Source organism: Panthera leo, chromosome D2 (assembly GCF_018350215.1).
Source record: "Panthera leo isolate Ple1 chromosome D2, P.leo_Ple1_pat1.1, whole genome shotgun sequence".
Classification (NCBI taxonomy): domain Eukaryota; kingdom Metazoa; phylum Chordata; class Mammalia; order Carnivora; family Felidae; genus Panthera; species Panthera leo.
Genome location: NC_056689.1, coordinates 17,331,964 through 17,355,482, shown reverse-complemented (window position 1 = coordinate 17,355,482; position 23,519 = coordinate 17,331,964). Strand labels below are relative to the sequence as shown.

Here is a 23,519-nt window from a genome sequence, read left to right as displayed (position 1 = left end):
TTCCTTTCTGTATTAACGACATAACGGGTATGAGAGCACCCTATGGCCCTTGGCTTACTTGCATGTTTCCCTTGTCTGTCTGTCTTTGTTTGATTTCTCTGGTAAAGCAAATGCATCTGTCTCAACCCCCTCGCATTCACCCAGGTTGGCAGAGCATTTGATTTGTACGTGCGGCCGAGCCTGGGTCTGCAGCCTGGCACCCCTCCCCCAAACTACCCATCAACCGAGTTTGCACCGTGAATTTGAAAGCAGGCAGCCCCACTGCTCCCCGGGCTACTCCTTCACCCCACTTGATGACAAGGACCCCTGAAGGCAGTGACCTTGAGAGCTGAATATAGACTGAAGTGGGCACAAAACATTCCTAATCTGGACTTTCCACAGGGTGGAAACTGAAAGGTTTTTGCGTAACTGAAAGGTTTTTTTTTTTTTTTTTAACGTTTATTTATTTATTTATTTAGAGAGAGAGAGCACGCACGAGTGGGGGAGAGGCAGAGAGAGAGAGGGAGAGAGAATCCCGAGCAGGAGCTACACTATCAACGCAGAGCCCGACGTGGTTTTCAATCCCCTGAAACCGTGAGGTCATGACCTGAGCCCAAATCAAGAGTCGGACGCTTAACCGACTGAGCCACACAGGTGCCCCTAACTGAAAGTTTTTAATGGACCTTCATCTCTAGAAGCTTTTTTTTTAATCGTATTTCTTCCTATGGGGTTCAGAAAACAGTTGGCTCTTCCCCTGTGTAAGACCACAAATTTCGGATTTCTAGCTTTATTCCCTGGTGAGCAAACCAGTCAATTCTTACCTGAGCTCACCTCTTTCTTACATACCTTCTTAAACACCCTAAGCAAAAACCGGTACGTATGAATATTCCAGCTTTTTCCATTCTCTTCCCCTGGAGCACAGCCTCTGTCTTCCATATTTTTACATTTTTTTTTAATTTATTTTTTTAACGTTTATTTATTTTTGAGACAGAGAGAGAGACAGAGCATGAACGGGGGAGGGCCAGAGAGAGGGAGACACAGAATCTGAAACAGGCTCCAGGCTCCGAGCTGTCAGCACAGAGCCTGACGCAGAGCTCGAACTCACGGACCGCGAGATCCTGACCTGAGTCGAAGTCAGTCGCTTAACCGACTGAGCCACCCAGGCGCCCCTATTTTTACAGTTTTAATAAATATATTGCCATTCCTAACATGAATATCTATTTTCTATCTCCAATATGTCCTTGAAACCTGCCCATATGCTAAGCTGATATCACATATTTTAGAATTCGGTCATGGCAGCTCCATGCTTCAAGGCACCAATGACTTAGGGTAACAACACCAGCTGCTGTCATAAATAGACTCAAGATGTATAAAGACTCAAATGCAATACAGTTTATCTCTCACTCATTATAACAGTCCAGGAAGACACCCTTATTCTGTGGGTGGCCCTTTCTGTGCAGTGATTCAGGGACCCAAGCCCCTTCTTCTGTATGGCTCCCCCCTCCCCTGGGGTCACACAGTCACCTGCAGGAAGCCAGCAGAAGAGGAAAAACAGGAAAGGTTGGAGAAGACACCCCCACTCCCAACAGCCTTGACCCACACATCACTGCTTACACCCCACTCTAGATGGAAGGAGTGGGTTGCAGTCCTTGGCCCCGTTTTGATGGGTGAACTTTGGTGGCCTGCTTCAGGAACCATGCGGTCATGAGTCAAAGAAATTTGTGGAAAACACGTAGGATCCACAAGCTTGAGAGATTAACAAGCCATTCAACTGGAAATTAGAGATGCATTTACCTTGAATTTTGAGTACAGAGGCTCTGGGTTTTCCTTACCTTTGTTTGTGCATTTTCTGTCTGCCCACACCTGAGTCTTGAGGACAGATGCAGACACTCACTAGTGGTCGGTTAGATGATTAAGCGATTGAGTGGATCATGGCATCACCATCACCTCCTACGCCTTGGTGTCTCTCCACCTTGTTGTAGGATGGCGTTTAGGGACTTCAAGACCCACTTTGACAAGGTAGAAATCTGCAACCTGACTCCTGACGCCCTGGAGGAGGATGCTGTCCACAAATGGGAGGTGACGGTCCATCAAGGAAGCTGGGTGCGGGGCTCCACCGCTGGGGGCTGCCGCAATTTTCTAGGTTGGTCGTCCACCTGTCACTCTCTGTCATTGCCAAGTGTCCAGTCCAACCTGGGGTACATCAGTGGATCAGGGCCAGGACCCTGGAGAAAGCCTGAAGTGTAGAGTTTAGACAGTAAGATTTCAGAGATGGCTGGTGAGGGCTGCAAAGAAGGAGCAGGAAGTTGGATAAGAATTGCTCAAGGAAACTCTCTTGTTTTCCGACTTAGGTTCTTTTCCATCACAAATAATAGAAAACACAACTCATGCTGGTTTAGCAATAAAAAGGGATTTTTCCCCTACATAACTGAAAAATTCAGAGGAGAAGCGGGGTGGCCTTCAGGCATAGTTCTGTCAACGCATTGGTTTGTAATCCTCTGCTCTGCCCTCTTCCCTCTGTTGACTTTTTCCTCAGTCTGGATTTCTTGAGAGTCACAGGAGGGCTGGCAGCAGCATTCAGGGCTTTCTGAGCCCTCGTTTGCATGAACAGTGAGAGCTCCCAAGGGTCATCCAACAGTAGTCCTCAACTCCCTTCTACTGGGAATTCCTTGAACCCATATTGCCTGGTGAATGCTACATGCTGGTTGGCTTTGTTCCAGTTGTCCGAGGCAACAGGGGCGAACATAAACCACTCAGTGTTCACCCTTGGAGCCAGAGTGGGGTGGCTTCTGCTCAAATTGCATAACTCCAAGGGCACCGCACTCTCCTTTGAAATACCACACGGACAAAATAAGATGGAATGAACTGTAGTTGAGTAGACCCAGAAGAATGTCTTTTAAAAGTTCTGTGGGAAATGGTTCAAGAGAAGGTGGAAATGAAAAGGGAGAGCACTTGGCATTCTCACTGGGATTATGGGAAGTAGGGCACGAGGGCCATCAGAACAGGGAGAGAAGAAATGAATGACTTTCTCAGGTTTGGGAGGTTGTGGTGGGGGTGGATGGTGCGTGTGTGTGTGTGTGTGTGTGTGTGTGTGTGTGTGTAGGGGGGTGTCCTTTGTGTTTTTCTAAAGGAAAGCAAAATAATTCACTTCTTTCAATGGCAGATACCTTCTGGACCAATCCACAGATAAAACTGTCCTTGATTGAGAAAGATGAGGGGCAGGAGGACTGCACTTTCCTTGTGGCCCTGATGCAGAAAGATCGAAGGAAACTCAAGAGGTTTGGTGCCGACATGCTGACCATTGGCTATGCCATTTACCAGGTGGGTAGGAACCAAGCTGAGCTTTAGAGCCCACCGCCTACGTCCTGGATTCTCAGCCACATGCCCGAGACTCAATGGTCAGTCCCCAAACTGTGTCCAAATACCCAAGACCAGTGGCCCTCCTTATAGAACCACCCTCTTACGTTCCCACTGCAGAGCCCCCGCAAAGACGAACACCTGAACAAAGACTTCTTCAGGTACCATGCTTCCCAGGCCAGAAGCAAAACGTTCATCAACCTGAGAGAAGTCTCCGACCGCTTCCAGCTGCCCCCTGGGGAGTATATCCTGATACCCAGCACTTTTGAGCCCCATCAGGAAGCTGATTTCTGCCTGAGGATCTTTACGGAGAAGAAAATTATCACCCAGTGAGTAACAGGTTCAAGAATCCCTCTTCATTTAGTGGTTCAATCCCCGAGAAGTCACCAGGGGACTGTTGGAGCCTTGACCCCTTTCTTCTCTTCTCCACGACGCACCTGAGAAAGCAGGCAGGAAGGTCTCTTAACCCATTTGCAAAGTGGGATACATTTCTATTTTGGTTCTGCTCCTTCCTTCCCTCAAACAGGCCACTGAAAAGCTGCTCTCTCCAACCACTTCCAGAATCATGCTCACCAGACCCCCTCGGGTGGAGCGCTTCATTTTCCAAACTCTATGTCCAAGAAGCTTCTGGAGCGGGACCCACATTTAGAAATGCTAGGACTTATTTCTGAGCAAAGTGAAGGGGGGTGGCTATTACAATGACCAGTTCCTTCTAGAACACGTTTCTAGAAAGTTTCTAGCATGACCTGCTCTTTCAGCGTCAGTTAATAAATATTGCCAAGTTGTTTGGGGTCGTCGGTCTCAGCCTAGGGACAGTGATGCCATCAGCTAGGAACATCTGAGGGCACTCTCCTGGGCCTGTACTCCCTTTGGGGAGCCCCCCCAGATGGTTCCCCAGCTGGAGCCAACGTTGAGGGCAGACGCATCTCAGCAATGACCCAGGGAACCTGGAAAGGACAAGGTTTATTGCTCACAGGTTCTGGAAGATACACAGCACCACTGGAGTCACACAGCAATATCTTGAGGGGAGAGAGAGAGAGAGAGAGAGAGAGAGCGTGCGCACAGGCCTGGGGTTCTGCCTTTATTGGGGTCGACGGTAGGAGCCTAGAGTTTCAAAAGGGTCACTATTGGTGAATTAAAATGCTTGAAGGCAAAGGAAGCAGTGGGTCAAATGGTCTACCGGAGCTTTCTAAAAAAAGGGGCAACCTCATGGGTGGGGTAGCTGGGCTTTTTATCTAGCCATGTCGCTCACGATGTGTTTATTTGAGATGAGGGTCTTTGAAATGGATGCCTCGACAGTCCAGAACGTAATGTCAGGCGCTTACAATCACCAAAGCCAATGGTCAAGTGCTTACCTGACCCAAGGCTGCCCTCCATTTTATACACCCGACTTTCTGCCGCCTCCCCTTTGCAGCGTCTTAGCAAAAAATTAGACCGTATCAGATACTTCTAAGAAAAAATTTCCTGTTGCTGCCCTTTTCGCCATCAGGGCGACGTTCTAGCGGCATTCGAGGGATCGCAGAGAATTCTGTATTTGAGCTAGATGCACCCCCCCACTGAGGACCGACCTGAGAAAACAAGATGGAGTCAGCGGTGACTTCGTGGCCTCCGGTTTTATCTTGTTTCGTGGCATGGAGTTGGACTGGTGGCGGGCGTTGAGAATACTCTCAGTTCTCAAGTCTGGCTGGGTTTCCCGAGCTGATTACAAAAGGCGTGGTTCTTTCCCATCAGCTAAATAGGGGCAATAAGATCTTAAATTTTTTTAAAAAATCCTGCTGGAGAGCTGTCCTCCAGCCTTCTCCCAGATGCCAGTGCAAGCTGAGGGTACATTTCCCCGTGTCTGTTCACGCAAGAGCACCTGTACGAGCCCCGTGTCTGTTCACGCAAGAGCACCTATACGAGAGGCGTGAAGATGGGCGATTTTTGTGGGCAGCCATAACAAGAGAGGGAAACCAGGCTGTGCCCATCCCTCATTTTATGCTCCCTGCCCCAGCAGTGGGGTGAGATCAGAGCCCGGGCATTCATAGAAGCCTCACACATGGCAGAGCTAGGGTCCATACTCACGTTCGCCCTGAACACAGTACTTGAACTTTCTTTTTAAATATTTATTTATTTTTGAGAGACAGAGAGAGACAAAGTGTGAGCAGAGAAGGGGGAGAGAGAGAGAGAGGGAGGCTCAGAATCCAGGCTCTGGGCCGTCAGCACAGAGCCTGACGTGGGGCTCGAACTCATGAACCGTGAGATCACGACCTGAGCCGAAGTCGGACGCTTAACCGACTGAGCCACCCAGGGGCCTCCAAACAAAGTACTTTCGTCTGCTGTGATCTTGAGCATACACACCAGCTCCGTAGCTCAGTAACTGAAGAACCACAGTGACCTCTACTGCCATTGGCCTCGTCCTCTTGAGAGGATCTTAAACAATTTAAAAAGTTCTGGAAGGGTTCTCTTGTGCATGCCCAGGGGATGGCCGGGACCCCAACGGGGTCAGGAGTCTGGCCTCCTTTGTCGCTCTTATCTGCAAAGTCCCACTAATTTAAATTAGTCCTTCCAGACTCTTCCCTGAAGAGCCTTCACAAGGACTCAGTCTGCAGTTCCTAATGCTACAGGCAGCGGCCAGTTCTGCCCCCCCCCCCCCAATCTGGGCTCCATTTTAATGTTTGATTATGCGTCTTCCCTCTGAATTTCTAGCAGTTTTCCTTGGGGAGTGCTTCGAGTTTCCTCTGTAAGATTGGATTCTCCCAAATGTTTTCGTCTCACTAAAAGCTGAAGCCCCCTCCTGCTGCCAATATTATTGCTTTCCAAACACTATCGGTTCCCCTAAATATGTGAACAGCAAAATAAACCTTTCCATTAGTTCTCCTCTTTTCCCCAAATATAGGCACGTACACACACAGCCCAACCCTCACTTCATAAATATCCCTTGCGAAAGCGCATCCAGGAAACAGGCGGTGGTAGCTGGTAGTTTCTTTTACTTCTAGAAGTCCAGGATTTACGAGTTCTCCTTGGCTGATGGCTACACTGCCTCCCTCTCATTTTCGTGCTGGGCAGGGTCTGAGTGATAGGGGAGAGAGAGGGAGGTCAACGCAGGGGGTCTGCAGACCCTGTGACACATAAACATCATGGAAAAAGAAGGGCTTCAATGGGCCAGAGCCTTCCAAGCCCTCTGGGGCCCCGTTAGTGCTGCAGATCCTAGGGAGGAAGTGAATCCACAAGTGAGTCGGTGTGTTTTCTGCCCCCCTCCCCGCCCCACCCAGGGACATGGATGGAGATGTGAACATTGACCTTCCCGAGGTGAGCCTTCTCATGTTACTCTGGAGGGTGGGATTCAGTGTCTGTCCTGAAAGCTTCCTCCAGTCACAGCATCATTCAAAACTTTGGAGTTTGGGGAGTGTCTTATCTGCGATCAGGTAAGTACCTCGATTCTAACCTCCTGGAGAAGAGGCTTTGTACCTTCTAAGTCTTTCGTATGCCTCCAGGACCAGGCACGGGGACGAGGTAGGTGCCCGGAAGGAAGCTCTGTTTGGACCGATCTTTCTCTGTGCTAACCAACTCACTCTGTTCTCTGAGAGGTGGCTGCTGCCTCCGAAGGGGATGAATTATCTTTAAAGCGCGTTCAATTTAAGAAAAATAAGCGATAAGAAGAAAACGAGAGTAGCTGGTGGATTCTTTTACAGCGGACTTAGGGCAACATGTTACTTCTTCCTGACGAGACGTGGGTGGGGAGGGGGAGAGGGAGGGGCGGGTTTTATACTTGTCCAAGGGCTCTAAGACTTTCGAGAGGTGCTGAGGTGTAGCCGGAACAGTCTGACGCTTCCCAAGTCAGCTCGGATCGGCACAGGACAAAACACCCAAAACATTTACTGAGCTCTTTCCACGCACGAGGCCCTGGGCTCCCGGCTAGAGACAGACTCCTGCCCTCAAAGAGTTTACCACCTGTCAACACAGATGGTGAAGCAAGTAAGAGTCAAGCAGTCAAGAGTGGTGAGGGTCAGACGGGGGGCTGTGGCCACCCTGGCCGGGACCCCAACTCGGTCAGGATTCTGGCCTCCTTTGTCGCTCTTACCTGCAAAGTCCCACTAATTAGTCCTTCCAGACTCTCCCTCTCAAGAGCCGTCGCAAGGAATCAGGCTGCCGTTCCTAATGCCACAGACGGTGGCCACTTCTGTCCCCCACCCCGCCCCACACAGCAGCGAGGTCCCAGCGTATCCCACACGGTAGTTTCTTTTACTTCTAGAAGTCCAGGATTTACGAGTTCTCCTTGGCTGATGGCTACACTGCCTCCCTCTCGGGGCCACACCGTCTCCAGGGCGGGCCTCTTTCTCTCTTGCTATCTCTTTGGGAAAGCAAATGCCAAGTTCCTTTCTCGTGGGGCCCAACGTGAGTTCCTCTGGTTGCTTTTTTAGCCTCCGAAGCCGACTCCAGCTGGCCAGGAGACAGATGAGCAACTGCAGTTCCGGGCCCTGTTTGAACAAGTTGCCGGCGAGGTAGGGCTGGCCGCAAGCTGCACTCGGCCTTGACCCTCTGCAGAGCTCAGGGGCCTGCTTTCCTCCGCCCAGGGATGCAGCAGGGTGCTGGTCAGCAACGCCTCCCGGGGGCCTGGCGGGCCTAGTTCCAACGTGAGGCCAGCCCAGGTCACTTGGAAGACCAGCCCCAGTCCCTTGAGAGGCTCTCAGGACCGCCTCCCCCACCGCACTCTCACGCCGGTCTGCCACTGTCCGTGGGGTAATAGCACCCAAAGGAGCTCAGCCCGGCCCAGAGGCGTTCTGTGAAAGGCTAGAGACAGCTTGGAAGACGTGGCCCATTGAACTCTACCCATAGACCACCGCCATTAAAATGTTCTCTCTGCTCCGGGGGAGGGTGGTGCTGCTTGGACGTCACCGTTAAATTACAAACATGATTTCTGTCCAGTGACATCAGCAGCGTGACCGGGTTTGGCAGCTCGGGCCGGGGCCAGCCACTGGGGAAGGAGAGGATCTGTCCCTCACCTCCCGCTCTCTGACCCCGACCCCATCCCTGCCCCCTCAGTACTTAGCTTGTTTGTTGGGGGCCCTGGGTATCTCCTGGCCCGGCCTCCTCCGTTCTCCTAGAAACTGTCCCCACCTGTGTTCCCTGGTAGCCATAAATAGAGTTAACCATTTCATGGCCGGTGCTAATGACCTCATTAGCTTCCTGCTCCAATGGGTCTCCTGAATCGTAAAACCCGTGTGACTCCTGCCCCTGGGGTCGAAGCCCTAACAGTGGGATTTCAAGCAGTGCCATAAACGGGAGGTCAGGGAGACCTGGGGACAACAGTCTGGGTGGAGAAAAGTGGGGGCCCGTGCAGGCAAAGCGGCCATCCGTTCTCCTTCCGGGGCTGATTGGCCCGGTGGGGAAGGGAGTGAATGGTTAACTTCCGGCATCTGATGCCATCCGGAGGACGGGCCTGGGTGAGCAACCCCTCCCAGCGTAGGAGGGACAGAAGTTGCTGGAACTGGAGATCCGGGTTGGAAAGGGAAGTGAGGAATGTTGCAGGAGATTCTTTCAAACTGTATTGACGACCAAAAAACACCTGGGCCTCAGAAGCTCCGGGGTGGAACCTGGGCAGGTGTGTGCGGAAGTAACTTCACAGGTGATTGTTTCACATGCTGGTTCAAAATCCTGGACAGAAGGAGCCCTAAGTCCACGCTGCTCAGTCACGTACAGACACATCGCCTGAGCCTCCTGGGAAAATGCAGATTTCCTCACCAGGAGGTCAGGGGCGGGGCCTGGACCTCCCCATCTCTAACCAGCTTCTCAGTGTCCTCTGATGCCGAGATTTAGCGCACTGAGCACACGGCCTTAGAGAAGCGGTTCTGAAATTCACCCTGGAGGTTTTGAAAACAATCCATGGGAATAATCCATGCCCGCATTTCTAATAATCTCCAGGCGGTTCTGCTGCACAGAGGCTTGGAGAACCAGACATCAATGTGCTCTGACATAAGCACCTGGGAACTTTAGCTCAGTGGGGTAGCTTGCCTTGTGGGGCCCAGCCTTCCCGTCCTTTCTGGGTTGGCCATCGTCCCTGAGAAGTTCAGCAGGCTGCAGTCACTCACCACGTGGGCACACGGGCCCGTGGCAAGGTCCTTGAAGGCCGGACTATTGCTTGAGCCTAATCAAGCTCAGAACTGGAAACAACTCACAAAGAAGGTGCTACGGGCCATCAAAAGCAATTGTCTCCCCTCCCACAGGACATGGAGGTAACTGCAGAGAAACTGGAATATGTTTTAAATGCTGTGCTGCAAAAGAGTAAGTGCTCATACCCACCACCCATCGGGGACCCCAGGGCTCCTATGGAGGGGACACGTGACCTGTGACTGCATACCTCCTGGCTCCCCTCCAGCTCTCCCGGGTTCCCTGCTTTCCAGGGCTGGCCTTAGGTAGACTTTAAAAATAGCTTTTGTTGTTTCTTTCCTGATTACAAAAACAAAGCCAGTTCCGGCAGAAAATTCTAAAATATTCAGAAAAGCCCCACGACAATGACCAAAGCCACCAATAATCAACTGCCCATAAATAAGCACTGTTAAGATACGTGTGTGTATCTTCATGTATGTGTATAGTGTATGTCGTCTGTACCTCTCAGTGTGTGGATATATGTGCACACACATAATTGTCATTAAATTATAGATCCAATTTTCATTTATTTTTTATTTTTTTAATGTTTATTTATTTTTGAAAGAGAGAGAGAGACAGAGCGCGAGTGGGGAAGGGGGCAGAGAGAGAGGGGGGCACAGAATCCGAAGCAGGCTCCGGGCTCTGAGCTGTCAGCGCAGATGCGGGGCTCGAACTCGTGAACCTCGAGATCATGACCTGAGCCGAAGTCGGATGCTCATCCGACTCAGCCACCCAGGCGCCCCTTGACAATTTTATTTTTTAATGTCCCAGCTTTGAGATATAATTCACCTACTATACAATTCACCCCCGACGGGTTTTAGGATGTTCGGAAAATTGTGCGACCACCACCAAGTTTGGAACGTTCCATCACTCCAAGAAGAAACCCTGTACCCAGTAGCTGTCACTCCCCATCGCCCCCATCCCATGGCAACCACCTATCTACTTTCTGTCTCTATTAGGCTGGCCTGTTCTGGACTTTTCATATAAAAAGAATCCTGTGGGGCGTCTGGGTGGCTCAGTCGGTTAAGCATCCGACGACTCTTGATCTCAGCTCAGGTCTTGATCTGAGGGTCGTGAGTTCAAGCCCCGTGTTGGGCTCCACGCTGGGCATGAAGCCTACTTAGGAAAAAAAAAAAAATCATGTAATAGGGAGTCCTTTTTCATGGGCTTCTTTACTTAGCATAACATTCACAAAATCTATCCACGTTGTATTTACCAGGATCACTGCATCCCTTTTTGTGGCCAGATAATGTTTCATTGTAAGAATATACCAGGTGTCGTTTATTCCTCACGGGGAGACATTTGCATTGTTGCCCCTTTCCGTTCTAAATGTTTGCCATTATTAATGACCAAATGATAAAAAAAAAAAAATCTTAATTTGTAATTCTTTGCTTGGGAGTCTTAAAACTAGGATAAGGAATGGAAAGATATTCCCATTTTTAAGGCATCTTTTTTATATTTAGCAAATTTTCCTCACAAAGGGCCCTGTCAGTTTCCACTGTCACCAGCATCCTGGGAGTGACCACGTGTCCCCCTCACCAGCCCCAGATCTGACCACACCGTAGGACTTCCAGCAGCTGGAAATAGGTTTATCTTATCACATGTCCCATGAATTCTGCTTTCGTGTGTGATTTCAGAAAAGGACGTCAAATTCAAGAAGCTCAGCCTGATTTCCTGTAAAAACATCATTTCTCTAATGGACGTATCCTTCCAAATTCGTGGGCAGAAATAGCTGTGCTTTCCTGCGGTGCGGACCTTTCTAGAATGTGGCCTCCTTCACGGGTAGGATAGGCGTCTCCTCGGGGAACAACCCAAGATGGCCGCCCCTAGAATTGGAACCGAATCAAGAGGCCCAAACTGGCCAGTGGGGGGAAGGTTTTGAAGGGACTTGGGGATCTTGTTACCACTTTGGGGTCCCCTCTAAGAGAATAAAGGGAGTTTTTTTTATAATGTGCTTTTTCGAGCCTTCTGGTGCCCTCCCCATCTCACCCCTGCAGTTTTCATTCTTCAGAGATGCATGGTTTGTAATTAAGCCGCCTCCCTAAGAGCCCTGGATCTGTGTCCCCAGTCCCCCGGGCCAGCCCCTTGCCCCTTCGTCTCTGGAGTCCTACGAGGCACCGGGTTGAAACCCGGCTCACCTGCCTTCTTCCCTTCCTTCCTTAATGCTCTCGGCACAGACCAGCGGCAACGGGAAGCTTGAGTTCGCGGAGTTCAAAGTGTTCTGGGACAAGCTGCAGAAGTGGACGGTAAGTAACCCGGCCGGGGCCTGGCCTCTGGGGATTGCGCGAGCCTAGAGCAGGAGGGGGTTCTAAACGGTCAAGGTGCTGCCTGCCAGGAGAGGGCAGAAGGGAAGTAATTATGGTGGAATTTCCATTCCCAAGATCACGTCTCAGGCTTAGCAAAGTACCACAGCGCTGGCGCCCAAATTGAAAAGGGAAATCACAGGGACCCGCCTGTGTTGAAGGCCTCGCCTGACCCTGTGAGGAGTCCGTCCTCCCGCTCGGGCTGTTGCTGGCTGGCGCCCCTGGGTGCCCTCTGGTTCTCAATGCCTCTGTCCTCCCTGTAGAACCTGTTCCTTCAGTTCGATGCTGACAAGTCTGGCACCATGTCCTCCTATGAGCTGCGGACCGCCCTGAAAGCCACAGGTAAAGAAAAGCCTAGAAGAGACTAGAAGCCACTTGCTTCTGGTGCCCTAGAGGGTGGCCGGTCTTTAACCTGAGTTCATGCTTCTTTTTTTTTTTTTTTTTTTTTTAATTTTTTTTTAATGTTTATTTATTTTTGAGACAGAGACAGACAGAGCATGAACAGGGGAGGGTCAGAGAGAGAGGGAGACACAGAACCCGAAGCAGGCTCCGGGCTCCGAGCTGTCGGCACAGAGCCCCACGTGGGGCTCGAACTCGCGAACCGTGAGATCGTGACCTGAGCCGAAGTCGGAGGCTCACCCGACTGAGCCACCCAGGCGCCCCTGAGTTCATGCTTCTTAAGAGCACAGCCCTGTCAGTGCCGGAGGCAGGCCTCGGGCTCAGGACTCACTCCCGCACACCGGGACCTGTGTTTTAAACTGCTGTTCAATATTGGAGTCTTTGAAATGTACCCACTAGGGCTGAACTTAGCCTCACCCCCTCTCTCAGCCTCTGGCTGAGCTTCCTGGCCAAGCGGGGGTACGTGTGGCCCTTTGGTGGCAGGCCGTGGTGCTTCCAAGCCTCTAATTACACTTTAGGACGGTGATTATCATGGACGAGGCAGGGCACGCCGATCCCACGGTTGGGGGTCACAGATTTCCTCCGCCATCTGCCACCCTGTCCCTGGCTTTGTCACCAGCAGACTGAATCCAAACCAGATGATTCAGTCCTAACATCTACGAGCTCCCTACGCAAAGGACGGGATCCAGGGGGCGTCTCTCATCCCCCCGCAGTCCCCACCATGGCGGTCTGAGTGTCTGGGGTTGGCCGTCCTTTGCACGTAGCCGTGGCCTTGAGGCCACTGCAGCCCACAGCCCCTGCCAAGCTGCGTGGTGCTTCTCACAGAGCATGCCTCACAGACAGGCCCCCCCCGGGCCCTGCCAGAGTTTTTAATGTGGTTCCCTCCCAGGTAAACCAAACATCCAGAAACATCGTCAGCTAGTGGAGACATGCAGTGTTTGAGGACGGCGGCCCCCCGCTGGGCCTGAGAACCCCCACTTTGCGGACAGAGCGCCGGGCGCTTCCCGAAGGTGCGCCCGCCCGCGGGGCCCGGCCTTTGACGGGCTGGGGTCTCCTCGCTCTTGCCCGCAGGCTTCCAGCTGAGCGGTCACCTCCTGCAGCTGATTGTCCTCAGGTACACAGACGAGAACCTCCAGCTGGGCTTTGATGACTTCCTCAACTGCCTGGTCCGGCTGGAGAACGCAAGCCGTGAGTGTCGTCGGGGCTGCGCCCCCTGGGCCCCCAGGAGGGGGGCCACGGCCCCTGGGCTCCCTTCCAAGAGCTGGTGAGAGATTACCTGCCAGAAATCCTGGCGAGGACAGGCCACAGACGGCTGTCATCGTGTGATCTCTGCGCTGCGTGTGGTTAACTGAGGGGTGGGGGTGGGGGCGTCTTCGTGCACGACCCGTGGGTTATGGGCCCAGCACATTTCCGCTTGCTAAGAGCCATTCTCCTCGCGTGCATTCACAGTGTCCTCGTGGGAGGACAGGGCCACGGGTGGGGGTGGGGGGGGGCTCCTGCCTCTTATCTGAGGAAGGCCCCATCTGAGGTCAAATCTATCACAGCACACAGAACCAGGGGAGTCCCTCCCCTTCTCCCTCTCCCTCCGTCCCCCTCCCTCCACCCTACCTTTGTGTCTTGTACTCAACACTGTCTTGTCCAAACACTTGTCTGAACGCTGACCCAGTTATCCCAGACAAGAGTCGTTACCTCAACAGATTATGTGCAGGGGGTCCTTAGGGCTTACGGTTTCTCGTCACGCTGTCACAAAGTTGAAGCTGAAAGAAACGCATCCGGGGGCTTGTAACCCAGGACCGGGGTGGCGAAATGCGCTGGCGCACAGGGCCCCGCACCCCTGAGGAGGCCCGCGCTTGGTTTAATGCTTTGACATCGCCATCTTGAATTTTAATCATTTTTGTACAGGGGGCCCCACGTTTCCGTTTTGCGCTGGGCCCCACAGATCAGGGCCCCGTTCTGCTTGGCATTTTCTAAAGGGTGCTCGCTTAGGTGACTTCAAGGCACTCGTTAAACCAAGGCAGGGTCCGTGCTCCTCGGTTCTAGGTTGCTGGGGCTCCCCCCTCGGCTTCTTTTGTGCCACTTAGGTCACAGGTGATTCCCTGCTGAGGCCTGTCTCCACCAGGCTGTCATCCCTGGGAGGGCTGGGCTTAGTAGACAAGCAAGACACTTCTGCTGGCTGATCGTGGTGCTTTGAGAGAGGCAAGCAGGTCCTTGGCCTTGTACGCCAAGCCGGGAGGTTGCGCCTTCTGTAGGCGGTCACCAGCAGCTGGTAAGAGGTGCATTTTAGGAAGGCGTCTCCCGAAAGATCGTCACTTAGTACAATTACGCAGTGGCCAAAACCGACCTAAAAATGATGAGACTTGGTAGCTTCTCTTCTCTCAACTGCCCCTGTCCTGAGTCCCCTTGGGCCGATCCTTCCCAGCAAGGGGTGCTCAACGTGTTCTTACAACGGAGGACTATTAGGGAGAAGGTACGGTTGCCCCAACACCCTCGACTCTGGGATCCTCGTTAGATTCGCCATCTGGAGACCGTTTTTAAAATATCAAGGCTAGGGTTTTACCCCAGGATCATTTAAACTTTTTACTCTAGAAATTTTTACCCATACATAGGTAGAAAGAATGACAATCGGTCCCCATGTGCCCTGCACCAGTGTTTCCAAACTTTGCCACCCACTACAAAGCCCCTCCCCGCCCCCGGGGAAGGGCTAGCATTTTTTGATGACCTGGGAGTGTGGGGGCGGGGGGGGGGGGGGGACGGGCACAATAGGAGAAGGGGATTAAAAGAAAAAATAATGTTTTGTGATGACCAGGCTGCCCGGGAGGCCAACTGAATAGAATCCGGGGGGTGACACACAGTGTCAGTATTTATAAAAACTCCCCCAGGGAGTTCTAGGGCCTTATACCAGCTTCAGCAACGATCGTTCTGCTGATCTTTCAGACGTCCTTCTAACGCATCCTTTTTTCCTGAATTATTTAATAACAGACCTCAGAAATTGAGTCCCTTCCCCGGTCGATATCTCTGACAGGCAGGCTCTCAGCGAGCCCTCAACCTCATCTAAGACCTGGCCCCTGCTCAACTTCCGCAGGCCGTCTTTCCACGTTGGCTTGCCGGTCTCGGGATGTACCCAACTGCATTGGGCTGTCGGGCCCTGTCTGTTTTGTTCTAGGACAGCCACCCTTCCCCCCTTTTGCTGTATTTCTCAAGTTCCCGGGTGACTCTCAGGGGAAGCCGGGGTTGAGTGGCTTGGCCACTTTGACTAAGATGGGGAGACTGAGGCCCAGAGAGGAAAGTAACCCCCAGGCTATTCAGTGCGTTAGCCTTGGCGTCCAGCTTAGAGGACTCTCTGTCCTACCTTTGCTCCTATGTGTGGGAGCAGCTGGGGGCTCATGTTCTTGTAAGGGGCTCATGGAGGCTGAACGGCTCTCAAGACTCAGGCAAAACTTTACATATGTGTGTTCTTTCTCTGGGAAGGAGGTCCATAGATTGCAGGGGATCGGTAGCTCCCCAAAAAGTTAGCATAGGGGAGATGTTTGGGGCCCGGGAGCTGGCCGGCTGACTGGCACATTGTAGATGACAACAGGTGCCACCCAATGGTAAGGCCACCAGCTCCGCCATCCCAGGAATTCAAGAGCCTCCCCCAGGCGCGAGAGATCCCCGCGGAGTCAGCCTGAGTCTGGCCTGCTGTTCTAGAAGACCCGTGCTCACCACCAGATGGAGCAGTTCCTCCACCAGCAGCCCGGCAGGCCCCACGGTCACAGGAAATCCTTGAACCTGTTGAAGGAACCGTCCCCACAATGATGCCTTTCTCATGTCTCTCCCCGTTAGGGGTGTTCCAGGCGCTCAGTACAAAGAACAAGGAGTTCATTCATCTCAACATAAACGAGGTAGGAACCGGCCAGCGCGAGGCAGAGCCCATGCTGTGTAAACGTTTGCTGAATGCGCGACTGAATGTGAAGTTTACACTGAGCCACGGGGGCAGTGACAACAGTAAACTTGCTAATATGTTTAGGGACCCGTCGGTTAGCAGTCCATGCGATCATTGCCATAGCCCTGGGAGCTAAGGATTCATAGCATCCCCGTTTTGCAGAAGTGGAAACTGAGGCATAAAGAGCTTAATCACCTGAACAGAGCGAGCCAGCAAACCTTGACTTCTTCTCTGCCTTCTGCCATACGGGTTCCTCAGCCTGTCTGCCTTCCAGCCTCCAATTTGTTCACTCCCCTTGCTCACGCTGTCCTGCGGGTCTCATGATTCTATGCACACGCGCGCACACACCTCAGAAACCCTGAGAAGGACACAGCTTGTGCCAGTGACAGGGGCTGACCACAGCCAAAGCGATGGAGGGCAGAACACGGATCAGAGTTTCAGAGGCTCGGAAGGGGCGCCCCAGGTGTAGACAGTCCTCTCCCCGCTGCCCAGAGCGTGGTCTGCCGACCCGCAGCGTGGGCATTACCGAGAAATGCAGAGGACCAAGCCCCACCCCCGACCTGCCGAGTCAGATCTTGTTTTAGGAGGATCCCCAGGGATTCCTACACGTACTAAGGTTTGCGAGTGCTGGCTGGTCATCCTCCTGCCCCAAGGCAGGGAGGGAGAAAATTATGGAGCGCTTTCCTCCAATGGTTCCCACGATTTTTATTTCCCGTTATTTTCCTTTCTCTCCCCGTGTCTTCCGCTCCAGCTCTGCCTTCCCTTGAACTTAACAGTAGCAGAGGAGGCAGCCTGTGTCTCCTTCCCATCCTTGGGCCCTTTCCCTCCCCTCCCTCTTTCACATTCACACTGGAGACACCCGGCTCCTTTCCAAATTCAACGGCAACTTTGGGTTTGGGTTGCATTTTACTGACTATCAAGATGGAGAGGTTGATGGCCGTGTGGGCGGTGCTTTGACGCATTCACCTGCCCTGTGCCTCAGTGTCACCGTTTGCAGAGAGATCAAGGCCTCAGCCTGAGGATTCCAAAGAAAGATGTGCGTACTCACCCTGTGCGTATCACACAAGAGGGACTCCTAGACAGATTTCTCAGTTTCGTCACGGTTTGGCCTCTGTTAAGCCAGGGACACTTTCCGCCTGTCCCCAGTGCGGGGGGGAGAGTGGGTAGGTGTGGTACTCAATACCCTCTTAGCCAAAGGCCTCGAAGCCAAAGGCCACCTTCTGCATGATAGAAGCATCCCACTGCCTCAGCGTCAAGGCGTCATTTCCAAACCGAGCGTCCACAGGTGTGGGGGCTGGAACGAGCTCTCTCTCCTGTCTGCCCTCCCCTCGGCAGACCCAAGCCATCTCGTGTAAGTTCCTGCCCCCGGCCCCTGTTGTTCACCTCCAAGACAACAGGGAGATGTCGAAGATCTTTGAGTCTTCTCCCTCTCTCTCCCTGCAAGCCCATCATCCTCAACTCCGGCGGCACATTAGCATCACCTGGGGGAGATTTCAAAACCCCAGTGGCCTGGCCATGACCCAGACCAAATAAGTCCAAATCTCTCGGGGTGGGGCACAAGCATTGATACATTTTCTTAGAGGGTGGGGGGGGGAGAGAGAGAGAGAGGATGGGAGAGGGGCAGAGGGAGAGGGAGACAGAATCTCAAGTAGGCTCTACACTCAGCACGGAGACTGAGGTGGGGCTCGATCCCAGAGCCCTAGGACCATGACCTGAGCTAAAGTCAAGAGTCAGATGCTTAACCGACCGAGCCACCCAGGCATGCCCAAGCATTGATATTTTTTAAATTCCCCGATGAGTCCAATATATGGCCAAGTTCAAGAGCCACAATTGGGACCCCCCCCCCCATCCACCTAGGTAACAATGGATCCTTGCCCTGCCTGGGTTGGCCCCACCCACAGTTACTCTGCTAAAAGAGCCTGTGCGTCATCCTTCACCCAGCTGCCTTCCCTGACCCTGGCCTCGGCACGTGCTGTGCCCAGGAAGAGGGGCAGAGAGGAGAGAAAACAACGTCCCACACAAGCACGGTCCCCCACGTCACCATGCTGTGATAGGAAAGCTGGGGTGGGGGGCGGGGAGGCAGAGGTAGGATGGAGGAAATGAGAATTGCATGCAACTTCTCCACCAGCTCACCTGTAAAGAGCCCGGATGCTGAGCCCGCAGCCTCCACATGATGGAGGACCACCTGTGTCCTCACCGTGAGGGGGGCCCTCGTCAAAGAGGAAACGGCTGAGGAGCCTCAGGAAGGCTGTCTGCTTTGCCAGGAGAAAGCACACTTCCCTCTCTCTCTCACCGTCTGCACTTGACTTGAGCCAATTCAGAACTCAGGACCTCTGGGAAAACAAAGTGCTGAGGATTCTTTTCTTTTTTTTTTTTTTTTTTTAATATTTCATGTCGAAGCAGAAGTCCATACTCGCAGGCAAGGCAATCGCATAGCAGAGTTGCCATGGACTCAACAAGCCAGTGCTGGCGGGGACCTAGAGGGATAACCAGCCCTTCTCTTTCTTTCTCCTTTTTGTTCCCAGTTCATCAAGCTGACAATGAACATCTGAGGCTTCCCTGGCAAGGACGCACTCTGTCCGGCTGAGTCTTGACTTCTGGACCACGAACTTCAGAACGTTTCTTGGTGCAGAGCTCTCCTCTCATGACCCAACCTTCTCCTCCCCCTGCCCCACCATCTTGATCTTGGAAGAATGAAATGGACACAGCTCTGACCTCGGATTTTATGCTATTTCTCTGTACAATCACTTCCCGAAGATGGCTGGTGCCTTACCTTCAGGTTCAGGCATTCGCCCTTCCTTCTCCGAACCTCTTCCCACTACTAATTATCCAAAGTGTAACTTGGTGCATAGAACCCTGGCTTCAACGGAGCATCCATCATTATACTCAAACATCCGACACAGGACAACGTTTTGGTTTTTGTTTTGTTTTGTTTTCTTTTTAAGCTTATTTATTTTGAGAGCGAGAATGTGTGCGCATGCACGAGTGGGGAAGGGGCCGAGAGAAAAGGGAGAGCAGGCTCCACCCTGTCAGTGCAGAGCCTGATGCGGGGCTTGAACTCACAAACCCTGAGATCATGACCTGAGCCGAAATCGAGAGTCAGACACTTAACCAACTGAGCCACCCAGGCGCCACAGGACAATGTTTTTGTAAGTACGTTGGGGCCTGAGATGAGAAGGGAAAGGTGTGATGTCATAATTAAGCATTTTCTTCATCCTAGGTGTGTTTGCTTACTGGGGGCAAACATCAGGGAATTCCGGATGCTTACTTGTAGGAGCGAACAACACGAAAATCTCTATTTCCTCCTCCAAGAGGTGGTAACTAATTCTCCATCCAGTCCAGACACTCTTTGTGTCTAAATCTTTTGGGTCAGAAACGCCAAAGGCAATGTTATTTCTTCTCGGGAGTCCAGATTCAGGTCAGACTGGATTGCACTCATTTCCACCATGATGGGGGAAGAACAGAGTGGAGAAGCCTTGTTTTAGCTCCCTGACCCTGCATACGAAAATCCCACCAAACTGGATCATGGAAAATAACATAAGATGTTGCCTCGGTAAATGCTAGGTCTCGCTTTCTTATTTATATACCTGTGGCAGGTGAGGTGGCATGGAAAGGTGTTCAGAGAGGGAAGGAGGAAGCATGGTTGGGATGAACATGAAGGTAGAAACAAAACCTCATCGAGAGCCCTGCCCCCTGGCTGAAGGTGTCAGGGCAACACGGTCTTCTCTCTCGCTTCCCAACCCTTCCCTGAGCTCACCCAGCAATGGATGCAGGACAGGAGCGACGTGCAACAGCCATATTTTCTAGTTTCTGCACTTGATCGTTGACACATTGAGGCCTTGCTGACCCTGGGGGGACTGCCCCTCTCGGGGCTAGTCAATTCCCAGAGAGAGCAAACAACTTGCATTGACAAGCCACCCAATCCAGAGCCCACACCCCAACCATCTCCTCTATGGGGCTTTCACACTCTAGGCCTCTACCCACCCCCACCCCCAATCACCACGGGGCCAGGTGCCATACAACTAGGGGCACCCCTATGCCCCAGAGCCTGCTGAAATTACTCTGCCTCACTCATTCTTCCCATGGAAACCACAGTTGAGACTCTTGCCCATGTTTTCCTCTTGCTCCCTCCACTTCCTGAGCAACCCCGGGGGGTCTCTGTATGGTCCTACATGGCAGGGCCCCTCCTCTTGGGATCTGTGAGTATAACAAGTTACCTTTTCAACAGCAACTGTCTCCTGATCTGTTGGCCTCACACCACATGATGACTCGACTGTGTCAGGAGAAATGAACAGCACTACAAATGGTATCTGTGGGCAAAGATAGAAGACTATACATATATGTTTTCTCTTTTCTCTTAATTTTGTTAAAAGACGTAAGATTATATAAAACGATAATTGTAACACTATATCCTTGGGTTTATAGCATTCTTGGAGATATAATAATTACACAAAAGAAAGGGAGGAAATTGAGATATATTGAAACAATATTGCTATATTTTACTGAAATTAAGCAAGTATTAACCCGAGGTAGATGGTATAAGTTATATGCATATCTTAATCTGTAAAGCAACCTCTAAGAAAATAACAAAAATGAAGTAAAGCAACAGAGGAATTGAAATGGCATACCTAGAAAAAAGTTGTTTAGCACAAAAGCAGTAAGGGGGAACACATTTTAAAAATGAGGAATAGAAAACAAAATGGCAGACCGAAATCCAACCACATCAATAATCATATTAAATGTAAATGGATAAACACTATAATCAAAAGGCAGTGATTATCAGAATGGATTAAAAAAAAATAAGATTCAATGGCTACTGTCTACATGAGACATACTTCACACAAAAAGACACAAATAGAAGTAAAATGATGAGGAAGGTATACCAGGCCAATGGTAGCCATAAGAGACCCAGAGTGATTATATTACTATCAAACAAAATTAACTTCCAGAAAAAAGTATTTCTAAAGACAAGGAAGGATATTGCATGATCATAAAGTGTGAATACATTAGGAATATATAACAATTATAAACGTAACACTACCTAACAGTAGAGCCTCAAAATTTATGAAGCAAAAATGCATAGAATTGAAAAAATAGACAGTCTAACAATTAGATATTTCAATATCCCACTTCAGTGGGATTGATAGAACAGCTAGACAGAAAATCAGCAAAGATGCAGACACTTTAATAACACTACCAAGCAACTTGACTAATAGACATTTTAGAGCACTCTATCTAAAATAAATACACATTTTTTCAGAAGCAGATGGAACATTCTCCAGGTTACATCATATACTAGGCAATCAAACAAGTTTCAATGCATGTAGGTAATACTCCATACTAAGAGAATAAAGGACAAAAGCTTCATGATCATCTTAACATTTGCAGAAAAATCTCCAACAAAAGCCAACATCATTCATGATCAAAACTCTTGAAAGACTGAGAGAAAAAGGAAACGTTCTCAACTTTATAAAAGGCAGTTAAAAGAAACCCACAACTGTCATACTTACTGGTAAGAGCCATGGTAAAAGACTGAATCCTTTCCCCCAAAGATCAGGAATAAGGCAAAGATATCAGTGCTCACCATTTCTGTTCAACACTACACTAGAGGCTCTACCCAGTGTAACAGAGGCAAGAAAAAGCCATTAAATGCAAACAGACTGTAAAGGAAGGAGTAAACCTATTGACAGATTCATAGATGACCTGAATCTGTGCACAACAAAAACTCCTGAATATTGTGCATAAAATCTACCTAAAGAACAAAGTAAGAATACTTACTCTGCTTGATTTCAAAACTTAGTATGAGCTATAGTAATCAATAGAGTATGGTTTTGGCTTAAAGACAAACATGCAGATAAATTGAGCAGAAGTCAGGAAATAAATGCCTCCATTTATAGTCGACTGATTTTTTACAAAGGTGCCAAATCAATTCGATGGAGGAAAGGATAGTCTTTTCAACAAATGGGACTGGGATGATTGAATATCCATATAGCTATATACAAAAACAAAACCAGTTAGACTGTCATGTCATACCATATACAGAAATCGACTCAAAATGTGTCATACCTAAATGTAAGAACTAAAATGATCAATCTTTTAAAACAAAACATAGGAGGGGGCGCCTGGGTGGTGCAGTCGGTTAAGCGTCCGACTTCAGCCAGGTCACGATCTCGTGGTCCGTGAGTTCGAGCCCCGCGTCAGGCTCTGGGCTGATGGCTCGGAGCCTGGAACCTGTTTCCGATTCTGTGTCTCCCTCTCTCTCTGCCCCTCCCCCGTTCATGCTCTGTCTCTCTCTGTCCCAAAAATAAATAAAAAACGTTGAAAAATAAATAAATAAAACAAAACATAGGAGTCATTCTTTGTGATCTTAAATTAGGCAAAGATTTCTTAGATATGGCACCAAAAGCACAATTCATAAAAGAAAACTTTGGTAAATTAGACTTCATCGGAATTAAAATGTTTGCTTTTCAAAAGACACCATTATAATAATAAAAAGAAAAGCCACAAACTGGAAGAAAACATTTGCAAATCAGACGTCTGACAAATGATTCGTTTCCAGAATATGTAAGGAACTACAACTCAATAGGGAAACAAACAACCTGACTTTCTAATTTTTTTAAATATTTCTTTCTTTTTGAGAGAGGGTGGGGGAGGGGCAGAGAAGGGGGCACAGAAACCGAAGCAGGCTCCAGGCTCCGAGCTGTCAGCACAGAGCCCGATAAGAGGCTCAAACTCATGAACAGTGAGATCGTGACCTGAGCTGACATTGGATGCTTAACCAACTGGGCCACTCAGGTGCCCTCCCCTTTTTAAAAAAAATTTTTTTAATGTAAACAACCCAATTTTCTAAATGGGCTAAGATTTCACTAGACCTTTCTCTGAAGAAGATATGCCAATGGAAATAAGCACATGAAAAGATGCTGAATGTCACCAGTCATTAATGAAATGCACACATTGTCATATTAAAGCCATAGTGGGATACCACACAGACCCACTGGAATGGTTATCATGAAAAAGACTGACAACACCCAGGGCTGGTGAAGATGTATAGAAACTGCAACCCTCATCCATTGCTGGGGGGAAAGTAATGTACCATTACTTGAAAAACGGTTGGGTTTCCTTTAAAAGTTAAACACATACTTACCATGTCCATCAGCAAATCCACTCTCAATGACCTACCTAAGAAAAATGAAAATACATGATACACACACAAGACTTGTATATGATGCTCGGTAGAAGATTTATTTATAAAGCCGGAAAGAAAAATGAACCCAACACATCACTGGGGAATAGCTTAACAAAATTCATCACAATGAAATGTAAATATTGTAAAATAAACTGTTGATATATGCTTTTTCAATTTCGCATGTGCATAAAACTCTTTTGAAAGGCAAACCCCTAGAGACAAAAAACAGATCTGCAGTCGCCGG

General features: G+C 50.1%; 1 protein-coding gene across 3 annotated transcripts in view; it reads left to right on the top strand.

Moving 5' to 3' along the window:
* The window catches only part of CAPN9 (calpain 9), a 44,114-nt gene extending 25,139 nt beyond the window's left edge, over positions 1-18,975 (top strand). For all 3 annotated transcript variants that reach the window (XM_042908338.1, XM_042908337.1, XM_042908336.1), the window contains 12 exons: positions 1,962-2,122; positions 3,143-3,300; positions 3,457-3,665; positions 6,591-6,627; positions 7,740-7,820; positions 9,543-9,600; positions 11,103-11,167; positions 11,643-11,711; positions 12,032-12,110; positions 13,239-13,355; positions 15,990-16,048; positions 18,615-18,975. In XM_042908338.1, the coding sequence (XP_042764272.1) occupies positions 1,962-2,122; positions 3,143-3,300; positions 3,457-3,665; positions 6,591-6,627; positions 7,740-7,820; positions 9,543-9,600; positions 11,103-11,167; positions 11,643-11,711; positions 12,032-12,110; positions 13,239-13,355; positions 15,990-16,048; positions 18,615-18,641 (1,120 nt within the window). In that variant the 3' untranslated portion in view covers positions 18,642-18,975. The remainder of the gene's footprint in view (positions 1-1,961; positions 2,123-3,142; positions 3,301-3,456; positions 3,666-6,590; positions 6,628-7,739; positions 7,821-9,542; positions 9,601-11,102; positions 11,168-11,642; positions 11,712-12,031; positions 12,111-13,238; positions 13,356-15,989; positions 16,049-18,614) is intronic.
* The last annotated feature ends 4,544 nt before the right edge of the window (positions 18,976-23,519 follow it).